This window comes from Aulonocara sp. 'chitande type north' Nkhata Bay, linkage group LG12 (assembly GCF_057382095.1).
Source record: "Aulonocara sp. 'chitande type north' Nkhata Bay isolate Kocher_YH1m ecotype deep benthic linkage group LG12, A_spYH_male_GT1.1, whole genome shotgun sequence".
In the NCBI taxonomy this organism is placed as follows: Eukaryota; Metazoa; Chordata; class Actinopteri; order Cichliformes; family Cichlidae; genus Aulonocara; species Aulonocara sp. 'chitande type north' Nkhata Bay.
The window spans coordinates 9,732,090-9,753,254 of NC_141355.1; the positions used below are offsets into that span (position 1 = coordinate 9,732,090).

General features: G+C 39.7%; 1 protein-coding gene across 3 annotated transcripts; it reads right to left on the reverse strand.

Moving 5' to 3' along the window:
* Positions 1–4,846: 4,846 nt before the first annotated feature.
* On the reverse strand, positions 4,847–9,261 carry LOC147316930 (lysosomal membrane ascorbate-dependent ferrireductase CYB561A3-like). Of its 3 annotated transcripts, none has more exons than XM_086313471.1 (7): positions 9,194–9,261; positions 8,293–8,416; positions 7,651–7,855; positions 5,916–6,124; positions 5,646–5,800; positions 5,391–5,556; positions 4,847–5,289 (listed from the first exon to the last, which is right to left on the reverse strand). In XM_086313471.1, exons 2-7 carry the CDS (start codon positions 8,407–8,409, stop codon positions 5,263–5,265), a joined length of 879 nt encoding a protein of 292 aa, XP_086169597.1. In that variant the 5' UTR covers positions 8,410–8,416; positions 9,194–9,261; the 3' UTR covers positions 4,847–5,262. The 3 variants fall into 3 exon arrangements, with proteins under 3 accessions (XP_086169597.1, XP_086169598.1, XP_086169599.1); XM_086313472.1 differs by lacking the exon at positions 9,194–9,261 and adding an exon at positions 8,828–9,146; XM_086313473.1 differs by lacking the exon at positions 9,194–9,261 and adding an exon at positions 8,697–9,146.
* Between the last annotated feature and the right edge of the window lie 11,904 nt (positions 9,262–21,165).

Below are 21,165 nucleotides of genomic sequence, written 5' to 3' on the forward strand. Positions count from 1 at the left end.
CCCTCCAATGCAAAAATGAGCCGGCCTCAACAGCGGTACCGCCCACTGACGCCCACCTTTACCATGAGATCAGCAAAGATGGACCGGGACGTGAAAAACTGCACATCCGACTAGCACTGACAGAGAGCTCACAGTGGATGAGAGCGTGTGGAAAACTGTTTTCAATTATGGTGGAGGGGGGGAGCATGAAAGAAAGCATAAAGTGGCTGCACAGCTCAGTGTACAGTGTAGAGACGTGTGATCCCAACCAGTGTGTCTGTGTGGGGGTAGGCGTTGCTTGTATGGGACAACACATCACAATAACTGAAATTTAAAAATATATATAAAAAAAGAAACAGCTTTCATGTTTGACATCAATCAAGCAAAGGACAAATCTACTGTATTTTATTTGAATCATATTTTTCCAGCTTAAAGTATTCTATACTCAGGAGGTTAGGACCTCCAGGACCTTCTGCTTCTGGCTGCTTCCCAATCCACTGCAGGCAGTCAGTCCACCTGGTGGGCAAGACTGGAGGATGAGGCCTCAGAGTATAAATGAACATACTTCTCAGAACACACTTCTATATTGTGAATACTTTCTGATTGCTCCTGGGATGTTTTATAATAAGTTGGATGCTGGATGTCTGATTTCCATGAGCTACAAGCCATAATCACCAAACTGAAAGAAAAATAGATATTATACCAGTTACTCTGGGACAGCTGGAGAGGCCTTTAACCCATCAGGATGACAAGAATTTGATTCTTCTTGCAAAGAGTAAGAGGATGCAAGATTTCCGATTTCCTGGAGGATGAATGAACTGATACCACTGAACGTAGGCCACACGCACCTGACCTAATACAGTAGAACGCCGCTGTCAGGTGTCAGGCGTGCACACAAACACACTACTGAGTAGCATTTTGAGTTGCTGAAAGTTTGGTAAAATGAAAGTTTGGTAAAATGGACTATCCTGCTACATCATTTTCTGATTTTCTTTGAATTCAGTCCTCTGTGGATTGATCATTTTAAATCCAATTAAAAATGTTTGTTTCATTCCTAACACATTACCCAGTCTACATTAGCACAGATCACGTTTTGTCTGTAGCTACCTTTTATGGGGTGGCTGCAGCTCAGGAGGTAGAGCAGGTCACCTACTTATCGGAAGGTTGGTGGTTCGATCCCTGGCTCCTCCAGTCTGCATGTCAAGTATCCTTGGGCAAGATACTAACCCCAAGTTGCTCTCTGATACATCCATCAGGGTGTGAATGTAGTTAGAAAGGACCAAGTATAGAGAAAGTGAATGTGGCATGTTGTATAGAGTGCTTTGAGTACTCTGGGATAGTAGAAAAGCACTCTATAAGAATAAGACCATTTACTTTTTCAAAGAGTTTGTTTGTCCAAATATGTCATCAAAGGCAACACATTCATTTTCACACGAATATACTTTGTCACATGTAGAACACACAAAATAAATGAAACATTATGTTTCTTCCTTTTTGTCACACAGTGGGCTTGCAAGTAGACCACAGATTAGAGCTTGTGTGCTACAGCCAACCAATCACACTGTACTGTGCTCCTCTCCCTGGTACTCCCTCTTGTTCTGTTCTGCTGAGCATAACATTGGTAGACATGAAAGTATTAGTCCTAAAGAAGAACCTGATCACCGTCTGTTTCCAGGATTCTTTTCACACAACATAAACCAGAGTGCTCATTAGTGACTCTGCAGTGCTGCTTTGACAGCAAACAGAGGGAAAAAACCTCTATGTGAAATGTCCTGAAGTCTCTTAACTCATAAGACTTCTTTCAGATGAAAGACAAGGGACTCTAAGCTTTGTCTTACTCATGTGACATGTCTAGCACTTGCCATGCCTTTGATAATTCAGGTTTCCTGCCATTTGTAGCTTTCAGTGTAAGATGTGTCACTTGATGATCATGTGTTCCACTGCTTTCACTCTCAGCCGCTGATGCATTAGAGTAGACTGGCACATCAGGCAGTAACTGATCCTGATCAGTGTGACATGAACTGCATTTCCTCTTCTTTCGTTTTTGTGTTTGTGAGTTGTCATGGAGCTCGTGATAATCCTTGCCTTTCACAAATTTTGTCAAGGTGAACATATGATATCTGATGACCAGCAATTAATTTTTGCTCTCTGTCGGGGACATGAGCCTGAGACCTTGACATCACACAGCATTTATGCAATCTATATGTGTCCAAGGGTAACATCCTGGCCTTTCTATTGATTCAACAATTGTTAGGGATGGGCAAGCAGAGCACACAACCTTTCTTTTTGATTGCAGCTTCTACATTTTATGACCACAAGAGCAGTTAAGTGATACTTTTTTGCAGCTGTTTTGATTCTATTGCTAGAACTGTCTTTATCAACTCAGTTTTAACCAAACTGAAATTGAGCTGAAATATTTCATTTACGTTGTATCAAACATGAGAATAGGAGAGTCATCCCCACAGCCACTAAACAGGGGGTCGTCTGATTACATCACACAGAAAACAGGCAACCAGATTTAGACTGCACGAACCAGAGGGCAGGGTTTCATTTCTGAATTCATGCTGTGAACATCTTTGCTCTCAGCATGACTCTAATAACCTAGGCTCCAAATCTATTGTTTGCTAGGTATAGAAAATTTAATAAGTGGAGACAGATTCTTGAAGATTAGGCATTCTATCAAGGTAACAAATCATCTTGATGTCGCTGATAAGGAGGAAAAGGATGAAGCCCTCTGGAAAAGTGAGTACTGTCGTAAACAGAATACAACCAGGCTACCTCAGGCTGCCGAGAGCATGGGAGTCCCTTCAACAGCCTTTCTGGCAGTTGAGAAACCAAATTCCACATCTTGAGAGCATTAGATTACACAATACTTCTTATCCATAATGGACTTTGGTGTCATTTTGCCCCTGCTCAGGCTTCTCTGGCCTGTCACCTTCCTGCTGTCTGGCCCTTCTCCACATAGTGATAGCATTAAGTGTGACTTGCTAATGTCATGTGGGGTGTGACCTAATGACCCAAGGCAAGTGTTAGGTGTGTAGACTGGAGTTTTTTTTTTAAACGCCTAAAAAGTTATTTGTTAAAATGTTTTCAACTTGTCACATACAATGCTAGGTCAGGACACACAGGCATTACATTTGGTAAATGGCCTGTATTTGTATAGCGCTTTTACTAGTCCCCCCTAGGGACCCCAAAGCGCTTTACACACCCAGTCATCCACCCATTCACACACACATTCACACACTGGTGGAGGCAAGCTAAAGTTGTAGCCACAGCTGCCCTGGGGGCAGACTGACAGAAGCGAGGCTGCCATATCGTGCCATCGGCCCTTCTGGCCAACAACAGGAGGCGGTAGGTGAAGTGTCTTGCCCAAGGACACAACGACCGAGACTGTCCGAGCCGGGGCTCCGATTACAAGGTGAACTCCTAACTCTTGAGCCACGATCGCCACATTTCTAGCCCTTTAGCATTGTTTTTAACATCCAGGGTAGACTTCAGTAATGTCAATGTCTGAAATTTTACCATGAGACTGTGGGTAAACATGCTGGTCTCTGTGGCTGGATGCAAAATCAAAGTATCAAACAAATGGTGGGAGACTGTGACAAAATGAAGACATTTGCCTTGTAACGTGACTTTGTGGAAGGGCGTGAGAGTCTCTGTTCTCTTCTGGTTGCTAATCTTATGATTGTGCCACCTCACCTAAATCCTTCTGTTATGTAGGCAGTTAAAGCAACTTCCTTTGGGTTTCTCTCTACTTCTGTAAATACAGAATACCTTTGATGAGCAAAGAAGAACTGGGAAAGCAAACTCTGGCCCTCGTTTGTGTTTACGCTCTGTTAACTTATATGTTGGCTTTGGACCACATTGCATTGTACTCTATAATTTATGGGAACAATAGCATACAGCGAGTCTGAAAAACTATATAAGCTCTATCTCTGCTTTAGTGTTTGCATGGGAGTAAACACACACACACGATAAACCTTGTGGAACCTTAATGTTAAACCAAAAGTGTGAACTAAATCAAAAACAGTTTCTGTAGAAACCACAGGGTATGAGAGACAGACAGATTGTTTATCTTCATTATGGTTTTGGGGAAGACTGTAGCAGTTTCCATGGTTTCTATTGAAATCCATTAAGCAGATGGCCCCAAATCTGAAGGGAGGCATTTTGTCAGATCCATTCGTGTGGACTTTAAATCATTTAGATATTTCTCTGCAGCTGTTTGTTCCACATATATAAAATAGAACGATGAGGAATGAAAACATGATCTTCAAAATTGCTGAGAGGTTTTGCACCTCACAGCACAAATGAAAATCTAATCTAGAACAAAAGCATGTCGCTACCATTGGCATGGGAGAAAATAAAACATTTAAATGGGCGATTCTGTTGTTGACATTAGTAAAGCACCATTGAGGGAAGATTCACTTCTAATCTCCACGTATTCATCAGCAAACAAAAAATTTCTCTGGTATCTTTTCCCTACAAAACATACACAACTATCACAAAAACATGAAAAAAGCCATAGAGCCACTGGAAAATCTCACATAGGGTATGCCCTACCCTCATGTGGCTGCATTAGCATGACACTATGGCTGTCACTAAAATTGTTGCTAGAGGACACATGGAGATCATCAAGGTTGTTATCAACATCGTCCAGGAACTATGAATATATGTGATATTTCATGTAAATCCATTCAATAGTTGTAGAAATATTTTAGTCTGAATCAAGGTAACTCAAAAAAATACATGACCTCCAGATTCATAGAACAAGCTAGAAGAAGAATCAAATTCAATTTTTTTAAATTACATTTTTAGTGCCAATATTGTTTTGCATAACCTTGATGCTTCACACGTGTATAGTAGGTATATAGTACATTAATTACAACCAACTTAATATTAAATAAAACAGGTCAATGGTGGATTCAGGATCCCCATCAGTGCACAACAGCAACTGAATCCAGTCACCAGTTACACTACATTACCACAGCCTTCAATACCCTGAACTAGTGACCGCTTTACTACAGGATGGAAAAGCAGTGGTGAACTACAAAAGCAGTGTAAAAGAGGAAGGTGTCACAGCTTTGATGACAAATACTTTTTATTCTTTGGGCAGAAAGGCAATCTTAAATATAATTTCGAATAAATATTTACAACTAAAAACCAACAGATAGTGCTCACACACTACAGGCAGCTGCTTCAACACTCAGGACAGAGATGTTTTGGCCACTTGTGACAGCTGAACTGATTTTGCAGTAATTCAGGGACCAGCTCTGAAGTTCCCCTTCATTCATTTTCTTCTTGAAGCAAAGGCTGTGAAATGAAGCAGATATAGATTTTTTTAATGAGAATGCTTTATTAAATTAAATTCCCTTATCTCCGCCACTACGTGTCAGCCACACTGATATTCTCACCGTGTAGGCCATATCCTCAGGCCTGGAGTCTGGTCTCTGCCATTCTCGGGTGGACAGAATCTTGAGGACAACCAGGCCAAAGGCTACGATCAAAACCCCTAATGAATTTCCCAACAAAGCCTCAGGTGGAAGGGCAGAGTATGGCTGAGTCATATTGATTCCTTTCCTGCGGAAAGACATTTAAAAGGGGAAAAGATTACATTTTTTTCCCCTTAACAGAATTAATCAAAAGAAATGCAGAAAAGTTGCACTCACAGAACAAAGAAGAGTTTCTCGTTGATGCCAGAGATGCAGGCAGCAATGCTGAGCGTCAGTATGCTACCTCCCAACCACACATGCATGGGTTTCAGGCGTTTACGTAAAGATACGGGGGAGCAGGGAAGGAGGAAACCCGCCATACCCGCCACCCACTGCATCCACACAGACAGATAAATCACAGACACACAGGCACAGCAGGAAACAAATTGCTGTACAAATGTATGGCATTTGCCAAAAACATAAAACAACTCATGTCAAGTTGGGTACCTGCATTGCGAAAAGAGCTGTTGCTGCGATTCCGATCCAGCTGTGTATGGAGTAGAGGTTGGGTGTCTTTTGGGCGTTGTGGAAGTCAAACACAGCACAGAGCCCCACGATCGACAGCACCAGGGCGAGGAGCATCAGTGCCGCATGAAGGAGCTTCCACGGGAGTTTATTCTGACCCCAGGTCAGAGGGATGCGGTACAACACAGCTCCTGCAGTGAAGAGGCAAAACAACTGAAGATGGTCTGCTTAATTAAATGTGGTGGCCAGATTAAACTGTGCTGTTGTTTAATAACAGCTAGTGCACCAGATGCATCAACACAGGGGAGGTTCAGGAAGTGATCGGTGTCATATTCTGTCTTGGTGCAAAACTTGGGTTCCTTATACCAAAGCTTTAAAGACCTGGTCACAAAACGAAAAAAACCCACTTAAGGCTGCCTCCAAAAGTGAGTCAATCCCCACAGGCTCCAGTTGACTCCAGTAGAATTTCTCTGATGTGGACAGTAAAATTCTACATTTTATAAATTCTACATTATTATTGCTCGGTCACTAATTAGCAGGTGTCCTGTGTGATTCACCTGTACATGCTGTGGATATAGCAACCAAGCTTACCTGCATTAAGTGATAGTTAAGCACGCCACGTGTCATGAGTGCAACTTACGCTCACGAGGTGAAAGTGATGCCAACCACATTACCACAGCTCTTAACCGAGGATTCATGACTATTGTTTTTGTCACTTCTGCTTTCCCTACACTGTTAAACCTCTTTTTTAATTTCATTGTCACAACTTTGATTTGATGACCTTCTTGCCAGGTTCCCAGAAGCTAATAAGTCTCTCTGAATTTTGTTCTTTACATTTAAAAAAAGGCAGGAACCTGCCAGAGGAGGTTTGGAACTCCTCAGTTACTGACTAAGCAGAGCTTTGGTGACTTTTATGGCCCTCAGAACTTGACAAACCTGTCCTGTAACAGTTTTTTATTTTTGTTAAACAGACATGTGATAAGTGAAACAGCTATAAGACAAATGGCCACAGACTACAACAGGAAAAACAAGAAAGTCCTTATACTTAAAATGGCTGGGTGTGCTTAAATCCCACAGGCTCCATAGTTTACTGGTTAACACATTTGCCTAAAATATCAGGGAAGAGATTCAAATCCTTGGTAGGGTTGCATCAGGAAAGACATTCAGTGTGAAATTAGTGCCAAATCAAATGTGATGTGGCAATACCTTGTGAATAAAGAAAAAAAAAAAAAAAAAAACGCACAGAAAACACAAAGGTACCCACAAAAGAAGTGAAATTTCAGGAACTTCCACAGTGGCTTCATTATTTCAGTGCTGTTTGGGAAATTCCCATTTGTAATGGGTGAGAAGTTTTTTTGTTGTTGTTGATAATGTTAATATAATTAAATATTTTTTTCAGGTTATCAAAAGAAAAAAAAATATTGAAATTGCTTCTTACCCAAAGCCATTATAATATAGCGTATTACATCCAAGTAACAACTGACAAAAAAAAAAGTACTACTGTTTACTGCAGCAGTGTAATGGAGCTGTGGCCAAACAGTCACTGCAGACGTTACCTCATGTTACCTCGCTACTGAAATCATGCCTAAAATTATACACTACATCTATACCAAGCCTAGGATGTGTAATTACCCTGATACAGCCTGACTGCTTGGAGGAGGAAGAGAACTGAGAAACAGAAATGAAACTCATGAGCTTTATTTGGAAGGCCACCCACCGTTGCCATACACCACCACCAGACCCGTCACCATCAGGACGGGGTGCCAGTTGAACTGAAGCGACGAGCCGTCCCAAGCAAAACCGCCGCGCCACTTGCTGTTCCACAGGCACACGCACACCACGCAGGCCACACCCAGGCCAAAGCACAGCAGGTAGAATCCATAGAAGATCACGATGGGTCTCATCCTGAAGAGACCTGCAGGCTAAATTACAAAAAGAACTCAATGAGAAGACGAGAGATGGAAGGGCAGAGAACTGTTTCTGCATTCAGGTACTGCCCAGTTAGCTCTAATTTGGTTATTTGAAGACATAAATTTGTCTTTTTGATCTTCTTTTGAGCTTTGACTTGACTTTTTGATCTTTCTTGATTATTTAAAGATCAAAAAGACAATATTAAACCTGGGCTACTTTTGAGTAATCACCATTTACACGACTGCTAAACGACTTTGATTTCAGAAACACAAAGCTCTAAGTCGGCTACCTAGTAGTCTTCAGAAACACGCTTCAGTGCGGCAAGCCTTACCTGATCCACAGCAGCAGTGACACTGACAACACTTCCTACTCTACAGCCGTGAACATCATGTAGGAGTTATTTAACTGTCTCATGACTTCCCCCTGTCAATTTCTGAATGTCACTCACTTCGCGTTTCTGCGGTTCAGCCGAAGTCTCACTTCCACATGCAGCTGTATTGAGGGTACCGAGGGGGAAGCAGTCAGAGGTGGAGCAGCTGGGAGATGAAGGGCCACACTGCTGCATCTGCCACCTGTTTGAACAAGGCGGTTAGAGACAGATCAGATAGAGACGAGTGTGACTCGCACAAAAAAGTCAGTGTCCTGTCATAAAGAAAGAAGATAATGGTGAATTTATGGAGTAAAAGTAATTTTTTGGAGGTATTAAGTGTCATAAAATGCCAATGGAGACAGGTAGCCGTTTTCTGGGGACACAAAATGAAAAGAGGATAAGCAGATGACAAATTAAGAGGAAAAAAACAACATAAAGCAGTATCGAAGGACCTTAGGATTGTGGTTGGTTCTACAACTTACTGCAAGTCTTAATTTTCTTCAGGCATTCAGCGACAAGTGGACGCTAAAAAAGGCCACCGGAAGCCTTGTAAATGTACAGTTCAAAGGCCTAGTTTTTCCTTCAAATTTTCACCTTTCAGTTCCTTATTTACCTCGTACAATAAATAGATTCCTGCTTGTCCGCCAACACGTTTTTGTGTATCCCGAATTAACGAGTATCTTTACCACATTCGTGAAAAGTCGTATTTATGCGACAGTACGTCTTGTCTGTTCTCTTTAAGCGAGGCGACATTAAATAGCATATTTTCCAAATGAAGTCTTGTGTAAGAAGTTACGTATCCCCATTAGCATGCGCAGAGAGTTCGAAACTTGACGCGTTGAAGAAACATTTAGTTGTGTAGTTCAGTTAGCAAGTAACTCGTGCCTAAGAAGACAATTCGGACGTAGGCGATTACGTCACCAGTAAACGCAACGTTTATTACAGGTGAATGGCTTTCACTTTAGGAAGAGATACTTACCTGATCCATTTCCGTATTTCTAGCGCATGGCCTTGTGGGAAATGTGGTTTCTTGGCTACCACCCCCGTCACTCCTACCCTACACAAAAATAATTCCAAAAATAATTCCAAGGACTGCGAAGTATTACATTGACCTTCTTCTTATTTTCTTCTTCTATTATTTTAACACACCAGTGTTAAAATAATATTTACAAAAATGTTTATTGATCTTGGTGAAAACCATGAGATAAAAAAAACCAAAAACAAATGTGAACACTCACGTGTCTCTTTTGCTATCCTCATGGGGACATCCCATTGACATAATGCTTTCCCTAGCCACTTACCCTAACCCTAACCATCGAAAATGATTGCCTAATCCCAACCCTTACCCTAACCATAACCCAACTGTAACCCTAAAACCACATTTTCAGTATGGAAAATGCTTTTAAACCCGTGGGGACCTGGAGTTTGGTCCCCACTAGGGCTGTTGGTCCCCACCAGTATAAATCAGTTTCAGAATTTGGTCCTCACCAAGATAGTAACCCGTACACACACACACACACACACACACACACACACACACACACACACGCACATGCACATTAGTAAAACAATTAAAGACCAAAATACTACAATAACAAATAGCCAGTAACTTGGTCTGTGGTTGTATAAAGTTGTGGCTGATGGAGTTTTCACTTGCCTTGCAGGATGTGTGAAAATGTGAAAGAAAAAATGGTCCCTGTTGAAGGAGGTCAGCAGCTGCTTCAGAGATCTGCTGCCTGCCAGCTCCACCTGGAGGCAATGTTAGTCAGTATTTTATTTGTTCTCCTATGCAACAGTCTCTTCTATACAACTGAGAGGCCTTCTGCGACAGAATGTACAAAAAGATCATTTGGTAATCTAAGTAACTATCCATGTAATAACACTGATCAAGGTAGTTTAGCTATACATACATTACAAATTCCCATGTAATAATTACACGCTGTCTATAGATAGATGAAACTTCCATCTGCAGACAGTCTAAAAAGACTTTAGAAAAGTTAATCCCTTAAACCTGTATTTCTTCTAATGGTCAGAAGAGGGTGATATGCCTGGTTACAAAAGAATCTGGTGGAAAAGAGGTCTATGGGAAAAAGTCACAAACACTACTTCAGAAAACACTTCTCTGATAGGTCTTTGTTCACAGTTGTTAGTTAAAATCTTATTTAAAATATTTTTTCCCCATTTTGTACATTGATTCCAGTGCATTGCAATGGAATCACAAAGGAGGACAAGCAGGATATGATAGAACTTTCAGTAACTTGTAACTGACAAGTCATTACCCTATAACAGTACAGTATGTCTCAGGTTCTCACTTATAGTTACCCTTTGCCTAGTTTCAAAACACCAAGACAATGCTCAGCTTGAAATTTAACAGGTGATGTCACAGTGGCTATATTCATCTTTTATATACGGTCCATGGTAATAATGTATTTTAGTTTTCATTATTCAACAGTTGTTTTTGTTTGTTTGTTTGCTCTTTGTAAAAGACAAAGCTTTGATGGGATTTATTTTAATAATAATGGATTGCATTTATATAGCGCTTTACAATACCACTATTCATTCACACACTGGTGGAGGCAAGCTACAGTTGTAGCCACAGCTGCCCTGGAGCAAACTGACAGAACCGAGGCTGCCATATCGCGCCATCGGCCCCTCTGGCCAACACCAGCAGGTCAAGTATCTTGCCCAAGGACACAATGACTGAGACTGTCCGAGCCGGGGCTCGAACCGGCAATCTTCCGATTACAAGACGAACTGCCAACTCTTTGAGCCACGATCGCCCTTTTCTTATCATCAGGCTGCCAGGTCACAATTTGCAGATTCATTCCTGCATAACTTTAGACATCATTAATCACCATAGTCAAAGGTACCAAGTATTTATACTGGGGCATAATTTCTGTTGTCTGTGGAACATCTGCTTACTTCAAAACACTTCACAAAGACAAAATAATGTGCACACACACACACACACACACACACACACACACACACACACACACACACACACAAAACCCCAAACATCCTCCCAGGTCTGTTTTGCCTGTGCTTCTCTTTCACATTTGTGATGCAGCAGATGGTATGAGTTTCAGGGCAAAAAGAGATGATGACATACTCTCCATTAAAAAAACAAGTTTGCTGCAAATTAAGCAGCAGTTTTCAGCAAAGGAGTGTGCGAAAAACCAATGTGTTGCTTCTGTCAAAAGCAGTTTGGTTTATGCCTGAAACACATGACTGGGTTGAATCCTGCACCATTTCTCCGGTGTACTCCTAGCTGCAGTTTTCCATTTGTATTTGTTGAGGGGTTCATGAGGGCAGTGATAGGTCAGTCATTTTAAAGCCTAGAGTATTTCCCAAGAACAGGGCTTGCCTTAAAATATCAAAGTGCCTTACATCCACTGACAAACTCCGTCATGTCTTCTCTCTGGGTGATTGGTATATTGGGCAGTTGGCTGGGTGGTGGGAAACTGCTGGATTTTTTATCCAGACATTTGTTAATGTTACATTTCCACTGCTCCTGTTTTGTTTTTTTTTGTTTGTTTGTTTTGCTTCAGTTATCCCCAGCCAACAACCCAACAGACTGCTAGTTTTGTAGACTAAGTCAACGTGTTGATTTGTGTTGTAATACTGGCCCAAGGAATTAGCTTTAATGGTGTTATTTTGATATTTAACATAAAATTGTAATTAAAAAACAGCAGTGTTATCAATGAGTTCTCTGCTTTCTTGACAAACAAAATAAAAGAAAGTGGAGAGATGGTGGAAACTATAACTGCACAAAAGATACAAAGAAGGAATAATTAAACAAAGATTGAAAATATGTAAAGATAAAAGAAAGGATTTAGCAACACCAAAACTCTGAAATTTGTCCAATACACTGTAAAATCTTATAAGTTCCCAGAACTCAAAAAAACTATGCAAACTCGTTGCCTCAAAAAATTAAGTAAAGCTTTCTTAAGATGACTGTTTGGACAACTTATTAATCGCAAGTATACAGTACTAAGAATAACTTTATGTTTCTGACTGTGCAATAATAATTGTTTATCCACTGACAAACATTTCAAGTTCTACAAAATTAAAAAATAAACATGTTGTAACTTAAAAAAAAAAAAAACACATTATGTTTTATCATCCATGAAATTTCTAGTACAACACTTACGTTAATATAACACTGTATGCAAGTATGATTCAAAAAGAATAATTAACAACGCTTCCTGTAATGGTGTTAAAATCATCTCAACTTTTATTTTCAAATGCAAAAAAGTATATCAGCCAACATACTGGATAATCAAAATAAAATGTATTTATTGTTTAGCCACAAGCACAGTATCTATTGTTTTGCATTCAAACACAGAAGCTTGGTATCTTCTAATATTTTAAGGGTGGCTTGTTTCCATGCATTACTGCCTGAATAACTGTCATGGATTTAACTGATCCAAATGTAAGTGCAGAAGAAAGTCTTTAACTTTCCTTCTCTTAAGTACAGTGGCAGTGGATGTGGGTTGGAGATTCAGTGATTTTGAACCTGCAGGCAATCTAAGATGAAAGTTATCCACATTACAATGCCAAAGCTGTTGTTGTTGTTGTTGTTGTTTTTTTTTTAACTAATCTTAAGGTATCTTCAGGCTAATCATAGACAGTAGAAAGGATGGATAAAAAAACAAAAAAACAAAAAAAGTAATATTCCAGCAGTGAGGATGCCAGTAAAACAGCATAAAATAACAGAAATTTACTGTCATTTTAAATTCAGTCATTTTCCATAATTTAAAAATGGAAAACATCTCTATTTTTACTACACAGTAAATCAAAATACATTCCTCTAGCTTTAGATGCAATCTTGTGCTTTTTCGTGTTAAATAAAGGGCATTTACCCTAAAATGATCAAATACTAGAATACAATTAATTAGCTTAAATCTGCAGCAAACCACTGTTATTACTTGGGTTTAATGTGGGATTTTATGTGAAAATTATTTATTTATTTATTTAATTATTAAATATAATAAATTGGTTAACTGCCCATAAAAATGATCGAAATACTGTCATAAAACCATTAACTGGATTTCTAATTACAATATTTTCAATGTTGATTGTGTTATGTTTATCTTTACTTAAAAATCTTGTTTATATAATAAATCTACATGCTAAATGACTATCTTAACAAACAAGAGAAGGTTCACACAATTTTTGCTATCTGTGAATGAATGACATCAGCTGCGCATCCTGAGAAGGCAGTAACTAAACATGGGCCACTGTAATGTAGGGTTGTTACCTTACAGTATAAAGCAGCTGTTGTTGTGATTTGGTGATAAAACTAAAATTGAATTGAAATGTAATTTTATATATTACCAATAAAGGTGACAAAATGATTTGTGAATAAGTATAGCTCTATGTAGAATAGATGTTTTTTTAGTTTTTAATTCAACCAACCCATCTGGAGAGCAGAATGCACAAACTTTGGACAAACTGCCCGAAATGCGCTGACAGAGGCATTTCAGGGATTCTGAGTCATTCTGTGCTCCAGATGGGTTAATTCCGTTAAAACTCTTAATCGCGTTAATCGTGATGATGGCGTTGACAGCCCTATTTCATATATTTAAAAGTAACAGAAAAATTCTGTTTAGTGTTATGGAAAATCAGCTAAATTACTATTTTACTTTCCAAAAAGCGTGATTATATCAGTCAAATGCGTAAAAGTGTTACACTTCCACTCAAACTGAACATGAGCAGTGAAAGTATACGGATGGACTGTTCATTTGGTCCCAGACTGGGACTGATATTTTTAGCGTTTCACTTCATCTGTGTGGCTCGCTCTTTTTTATTCTGTCCTTGTCGCCTTTTTTTTTAATTTGACCATCCATCTTGCGGCAGCTTGTTTAACATTATGTGTACAGAAGCAGGTAAATGTTGTGTGCCCAAGAGAAAGAGAACCAGAGAGAGAGGGAGAGAGTGGGGATGAGACATGGGTGTTCACATAAGTCTTTGAGGAAGTTGCACAGTTTGGTGAGAGGACACAGTCTACGACCTAGCTTTAGTGAAAGAGTCACTCCTGTTATGTGGATTCTGAGAGGAATATCAACTCACTCAAGAATGCTACGGTTTTGCTCAGGTCATGTTTATTTACTGAATTCTTAATTCATTTTCTAAAGCGTTTTTCCCTAAAAACATAACTCGGTCATCTTGTGGTACAGGTTGGGAGCAGGGTTGCTAAACACACCTACCTGCAGACATTTAAGAAAGCATGCACAGCGAGGGAGTGACTCACTGCTGCAGGTGTAGGAGTCCTACTGTCACATTGCGTAGGTCATTAATGGACAGTGTTCACATATGACTCAAACTGTGTGTTCATAAATGTTTTATTCATTTTATTTATAATTATGATGCCAAAACTGAACAATACACTCAGTCTGTTTGGTGACACATTAATTAGAGCTTAAATGTTTATTTATTAAAGGCTATTACTAAATGAAAAAGTAATTTGTGGTTAAAAATGACAGACGATTTACAGTTCATTACTGTGAAGGGACATAATGTAAACCTTTTGTAATAGCTTGGTATTTTGTTGGGTTTATGCTTCAAGATATTTGATTTGGTATTTAGCTTTTTATACATTTGGTTCTTCTCTGTTTGTAACTGCCGTTAGTGTCATGTGTGATGAATCACTCAAGTCGAGCTTTCTCGTCCTTCTTGTAGTTTTCTTGTGTATTTTTTGTTTCCTTGTGTTTGAAATGATTTCCTCTTGTATAGTGTTTTACTTGTTTTTTTAGACCCTGCCTTTTTGCTGGGCCCTTTGTTGCATTCTTCACTCTCCTGACTGATTAATTGAGCTTGACTATTGCCTGTTTTAGGTTAAAGATTAAGGTCTAAGTCTCTCCTACTGTGAATCAAGTTCAATACAGTCGGGCTTTTTTCTGCTTCTTTGACTAGACAGAACCTAAAACCCCAGCTGGAGATGACGGGTATCACAGCAGGGGTTATAAACTTTCTTTTCTGTTTAATTGTGCTTTCTGTTTCAGGTTCTGCGTACTGATAAAAGGGGCATTTCATGGGTCATATGACTCTTCTTCTACACCCCATGAAGGTCACTCAATCCAGGCAGAAACACTATCAGATGAAGAAAAAAATTCTGATAAAAAATCTATCAAAAGTATATAAAAATATGACAGTATGCAACATTGTTGGAGAGATTATTAAAATTATTAATCTTGTCATTTAGTGCACAGAGCAGTAAAATACAGATTTTAATTCAGTTCAATTAATTGGTTGCTGTGTGCACTCTCACTGCTGTTGTGTATTTCTAAGGCAATGGCTGCAGGTTTTGGAACTTAAACTGGACACATGTAAACAGTAAAGATTACCACCCTGTCACTGTCACAGGGATTCTAGATGTGTGTCCTGTGTTCTAGTAACAGCATATTTCACCAGTGCAAAGGAGACTAAGCTGCAGATTTGAATCAACAGTGAAAACATTTATACATTTTCTGACGCATTCATGTGACAACACAATGCATAGTTTGTGTTTCATTCAGTGGTATTAGTAAGATGGTAAATGGCCTGCATTTGTATAGCGCTTTTCTAGTCCATAGGACCCCAAAGCGCTTTACACTACATTCAGTCATTCACACACACATTCACACACTGGTGATAGCAAGCTACATTGTAGCCACAGCTGCCCTGGGGCGCACTGATAGAGGTGAGGCTGCCGGACACAGGCGCCACCAGGCCCTCTGACCACCACCAGTAGGCAAACACGGGGTTAGTATCTTGCCCAAGGATATTTGGCATGCAGCCAGGATGCAGCCTGGGATCGAACCACCGACCTTCTGATTAGGGGCTGACCTGCTCTGCCACCTGAGCTACAGCCACCCACGGCTTATAAACTTGCACATCTAAAATGTATACTCCTGGGAGAGAATCTATATAGCATGCTGTAAATAAAAGAATCTGTGAATTAATGACTTTATACTCAAACTCTGAACTTAACCTGCTGCCGATCAGGCTATGTTGTCACCATCAGTTGCCACGGTGATTTAGAAAATCTTTTAGTAAAAAGAGAGCCACTTTCATGACACAGAAAACTCAGCTCAAGCTGGCTCACTAAGCCATTAATGACACTTTGTACAGTACATAGTGTCCATTATTTTGTGCTTATCCTTTGGGTCCTCTCCTTCCACATGAACCTTTACACCTTTATGTGAACAGTAAAGGTTCAGTAAAGGTTAATGCTAATGCTGCAAAAGGGTTTGTTCATTTTTGTTTAACATATTGAAATTGGGCTGTTTGCTCCGGCAGTCTCATTTGCTGACTTACACAGCAGAACATTCTGCACCAGCTCGGGACAGAAATCTCACCATCCTCACACACATAGTGCTGGAAATACAGTCCCCACTGGTACTCGCACCAAAACTGTCATTTGGGTTATTATCCTGCAGAATAAGTGGAGTGAACGATTCTGTCCCGAGGAGTCGAGATTCAAATCTGCGATGTCATACTGATCTACAGCGTGGAACCACTCTGTTGGCAGTGAATAGAAAGCTGACTTGGTGAATCGCAAATTACCTCCTCCCAGTCTAAGAAAGTCATCCTGAATCTTGTCACAGTGACCTTTCTACATTTTACAATTTATTCTCTGCAGAGTTTTACATCCACATAACAAATTCATATTAAGGAAGAGGGCAAATCACTCCTTGTTTCTGCAAAGCAGGTAGTATATTTTACCTTCTCTCCTATAGTTTCATATTTTAGAGCTCCATTTCACTTCTGTTGTCCTTTAAGTTCCCTGGCAGAGCCCCGAGGGCCAAGAAAAGCAAGACTGAATGCCTTTTTATTCCCTCCTCGTCACTGATTAACAGAGCTCTTGGTATAAAGATTGGCAAGCAGCTTTATTTTCTTCACACTTGGCCTGAATAGAGTGATCATCATAGCTTTCATCAAAATCAGGCCCTATTCACCCAGAATTGCACATAAGAAGTAACCAGCACTCACTGGAAACAGCACTTACAGTTGTGTGAAGGGAATAGTGAAGGATGATTTTGTGGCAAATCTAATTTATTCTTCTTGGATGTGCGAAATGTGATTTGAAATTGAATGCTAACTGATCTCTGCTGTATTACAGGTTTCCTGTTGGAGCAATGGGAAACAACTCAAACCAATTGTAATATTGCCACTAGATGTCAATGTGATCCCAAGGGACTTGTGGTTCACTTCCAATACTGGAGGTTTTGGGTCTGTGCCTTCAGCCCCATGAAGTCCTGGGCAGAAGTGGAACTGTTATCATAGAATGGGAATGAAATCTGTGGAGTGGCAGCTGGGTTTCTTAGGGTCTCACCAGTAAATGGCAGGAAACTGCACTCAAATTGCTTAAACAGGGGGAAAGATGATAAAGGAGTCAATGAGAATCAGATTCATGATGAAGGCTTGAAGAAACCTGGTTTTAAAGCCATTTAAAAGTTTTGGTCCTCTGGGGAACCATAGCAAACAATACATATAATAATACCATAGAACTTCTACACACTCAAGATCTGCACTGTCCATACTTCGAGGTTTATAGAGGTGCTCGACGAGCTGTAGACTAAAAATGTCCAATATATAATTTCTTCACACCAGGCATGCAACAGAGCAGCAGCAGAGTAACAACGTCCCAACATGTTCTACAATGCGGCTTTGTCCTGCGCCTCCTGCTTCTAAAATATAAATATCACACTTTTGCAAGACGGTTCACTTTCAAGTTGCATTTGCAACAAAGGGTCTTCAAGCAGATTGGCATTTTCTGTATGTATTGTTTCAGTTCTGAACATAACTTTAGTATTAGAATTATATATCTCACCTCCTAATTTTTATTATCCATAATGATACATTCACACCAAATGCTAAACTAGGCCTTTGCAAGTTAAAATATTAAAATTTAAAAATAACAATTTTGCAACGCATTGCATTGGAAATCAGACTCTGCCAACAATCAGAAAAGAAAGAAAAGCTTATTGATGCCTTTTCAGGGGAGCTGGAGCAGAGTGATTCAACTTTGCTTTTATACAGACTGGAATAATGGAAATAAAGGAAAGCGCTTTGAGGATGAGATAAATTGTAGGAATTTATGGAAAGTTGTGAAAATATGTTACTATAACCTGATTCCAGGTATCACGACCCTCTGCAGTTTGCATATAAACCAAATCTCGGAGTGTATGATGGACCAAAAGAATAAAGAGCTTACTTCTATCTAGACAGTCATGTCTCCACGGTCATAACCACTTTTTTTTATTTCTCGAAAGCATTTCCCATTATTCGGCCATTAACACAGAGAAAGAAGCTACAGGAAATATCAGTAAACACAACTCAAGGACTACTGACTAGCTTACAGGTTGCAGGATGTGAGACTCAACAGTGCTGACTTGGTCATCTGCAGTTCTGGAGCTCCAATAGGACTATGCTGTCCAAATACCTGTTCACCTTTTACACCTCTGACTTTCAATCCGACTCCAGGTCTTACCACCTACAGAAATACTTGATGCTAAGAATTCTGTAGTGGTTGGAATGGTTTTTGCCAGCCAGTTAGTGAATGCACATTTTCCCTAGCAACATGAGTTTTCCAGGATCTCAGTGCAATAGAGATTTGATTATTTGATTTTTCAGAAAACAAGCTACCACAATGCCAATGTGAACAGAAAGGTGTTAACTGAAAGAGCTGTCAAACCATAAAACACGGTCAAATCTGTTCAAAAGTTATTCTCAGAAAGCTGCTGGGTGCTCCCTTTACATTACTCATAGTCATTTGATCTGTTCTGGAGGAAACAAAAGCTGCTTACTTGGTTTTAACTATTAAGTTTGCTGCTCAAAGTGCTACAGATTTCAGTTTTCATTGCTAGAAAGGGATTTTGTTAAAAATGACAGCAGTCAGTATTCTCAACACATTCTCAGATTCTAACTCTCCTACACTCAAGTTCTACACAGATGTTCCTACTCTGAGTTCTCAGAGTTGCATGTCCTGGTCTTAAGCTTGGGTATTAATGTAAATGCCAAAATGAATCCCATTTATCTCAGCTGTACTGTGGTGGAGGCAAAAGCTTCTCTGAGATCAAAATTGTCAGAACATAAAACCATGAATGTGGAAAAAACATAATGAGGACTTTTTTTTTCACATTTTCATGACTTGTTCCTTTAAAATGGGCACCATAACAACAAAATATGATACTGGGGAACTTGTACACATAATAAATATGTACACTTGCTTTAATTTAATGGACAAATGCACAACAAATGTCACAGGAATCTGAATATTCCTTTAAAGAAAGTGTTTTAAGCACTTCTGTTAAAATGTACAGACGGTTTCTCACAGTCAGCTTTTAAAGAAAGCATTTTAAATTGCATTTATTTCATTGCAGTGTGTAGTGATCCAGTGGAGTGGCTGTAGCTCAGGTGGTAGAGGAGGTCACCTACGCCAGTCTGCATGCCAAATATCCTTGGGCAAGATGCTATCCGATGGATGCTCTCTGATACAGCCATCAAATGTTAGATAGGAAGCGCTTATAGTACTTGTGTGAATGTACAAGTTGTGTAGAGTGCTCTGATATAGCAGAAAAGCTCTAAATAGGAACCAGTGCATTTGCAGACTCTGCTTTAGTTTCTGGGCAAACACTTAAATTGGTCATTTGTGCAAATCTATTAGTTTATAATACCAGAAAGTCTCTGGTAGTGCTTTTGAAATGTCTTTCGGAGATGAAACAACGGCATTTTATTTTGGTCACAATACTGGTGAGTGCCAGAGCTGCAGGTTTTCAAGGATACACCAAACAATTTAAAGGATCTCTGACGTGGAACAAGACAGCTCTGTGAAATTATCCCCAGCAAGCACCAGGCTTCTCATTAAAGCCTCAGGCTGAACACTATCAGCTGCTTTTATTTCATAAAGTGAAGACAGTGAGTAGCAGACAATGTGTCATGGCTCAGCTGAATATATGTACTGGTAAGCTATTCCACCAAATATCTTGACAACCGTGTATGGATTTCACACCACAGATGGACCTGACATCACACATTTTGAATATGATGGAAGCAACTCAAAAAAGTAAGGACCAAGTGGTCCTAAAAAGAAACATCTCGCAACTAATATGGCATGGTGTAGTAATTCTGTTATTTGGAAACAACTCAGTAATATTATTTCATATAAAAAGCACATCTCAGAGAGGCAGCTTCTCAGCAATTTCAAAATAACGTTTCTAAATGTAAAACTGTGAAAACTTATCTAATCTTCTACAATGCAGCATATCATCAATGCATTCTGAGAATCTGGAGAAATCTCGGGGCGTAAGAGAAAAGGATGAAAGTCCACATTGGATGCTTGTGACTTTCAGGTCCTCAGACGACACCTTCTTAAAAAGGGTGTGATTCTTTCATGGAAGTCGCTGCATGGCCTCACGAACACTTCCAGAAATTACTGTCAGTGAAAACAGGTCACTGTGCCATCCACAAATGCAAGTTAAAGCTTTGTCTTCAAGTCGCCTTCTCTGGGGTAAGGATCATTTAAAACAGACTGAGGCAAAGTGAAAAATGTGACATTTTAAATTCTTTTTAGAAAACATGGACACCACATCCTTCAGAATAAAGAGCATCCAGCTTGTTATCAGCACTCAGTCCAAAATGCTAAACCATATACTGCATCTATGACAGCAGCAGAGGCTCTGTGGTGAAAGAGTGGGTACTGAAATGTCCTGCCTTCACACCACTTCATTTCTTGCCCTCAAGAAATGTGGACAGTGTGTAGTAGTGGAGGCCTGATTCAAACCTCTTGGTTTTTAACATTTGTTACTGTTAGAGAGCTGTCTGGTAGGACTCCAGCGTTTAAATATCAAACAACTGGCTAAAATGGATCTCCTCATAGACGTGAATGAAACTGAGAGGTGGTTACACTTGAGCAGATGAGCTGTTCTACTTGTTGCACCATTTTCTGATATCATGAATCCCATT

Excerpts from the sequence above, each read along its gene's own strand:
- LOC147316930 (XM_086313471.1), bottom strand. The coding sequence starts at position 8,409 with ATGCAGCAGTGTGGCCCTTCATCTCCCAGCTGCTCCACCTCTGACTGC. Across the intron at positions 5,801-5,915 it reads CAGCTCTTTTCGCAATGCAG|TGGGTGGCGGGTATGGCGGG; the intron begins GTACCCAACTTG and ends GTGTGGATGCAG. Across the intron at positions 5,557-5,645 it reads GAGAAACTCTTCTTTGTTCT|GAAAGGAATCAATATGACTC; the intron begins GTGAGTGCAACT and ends GTCTTTCCGCAG.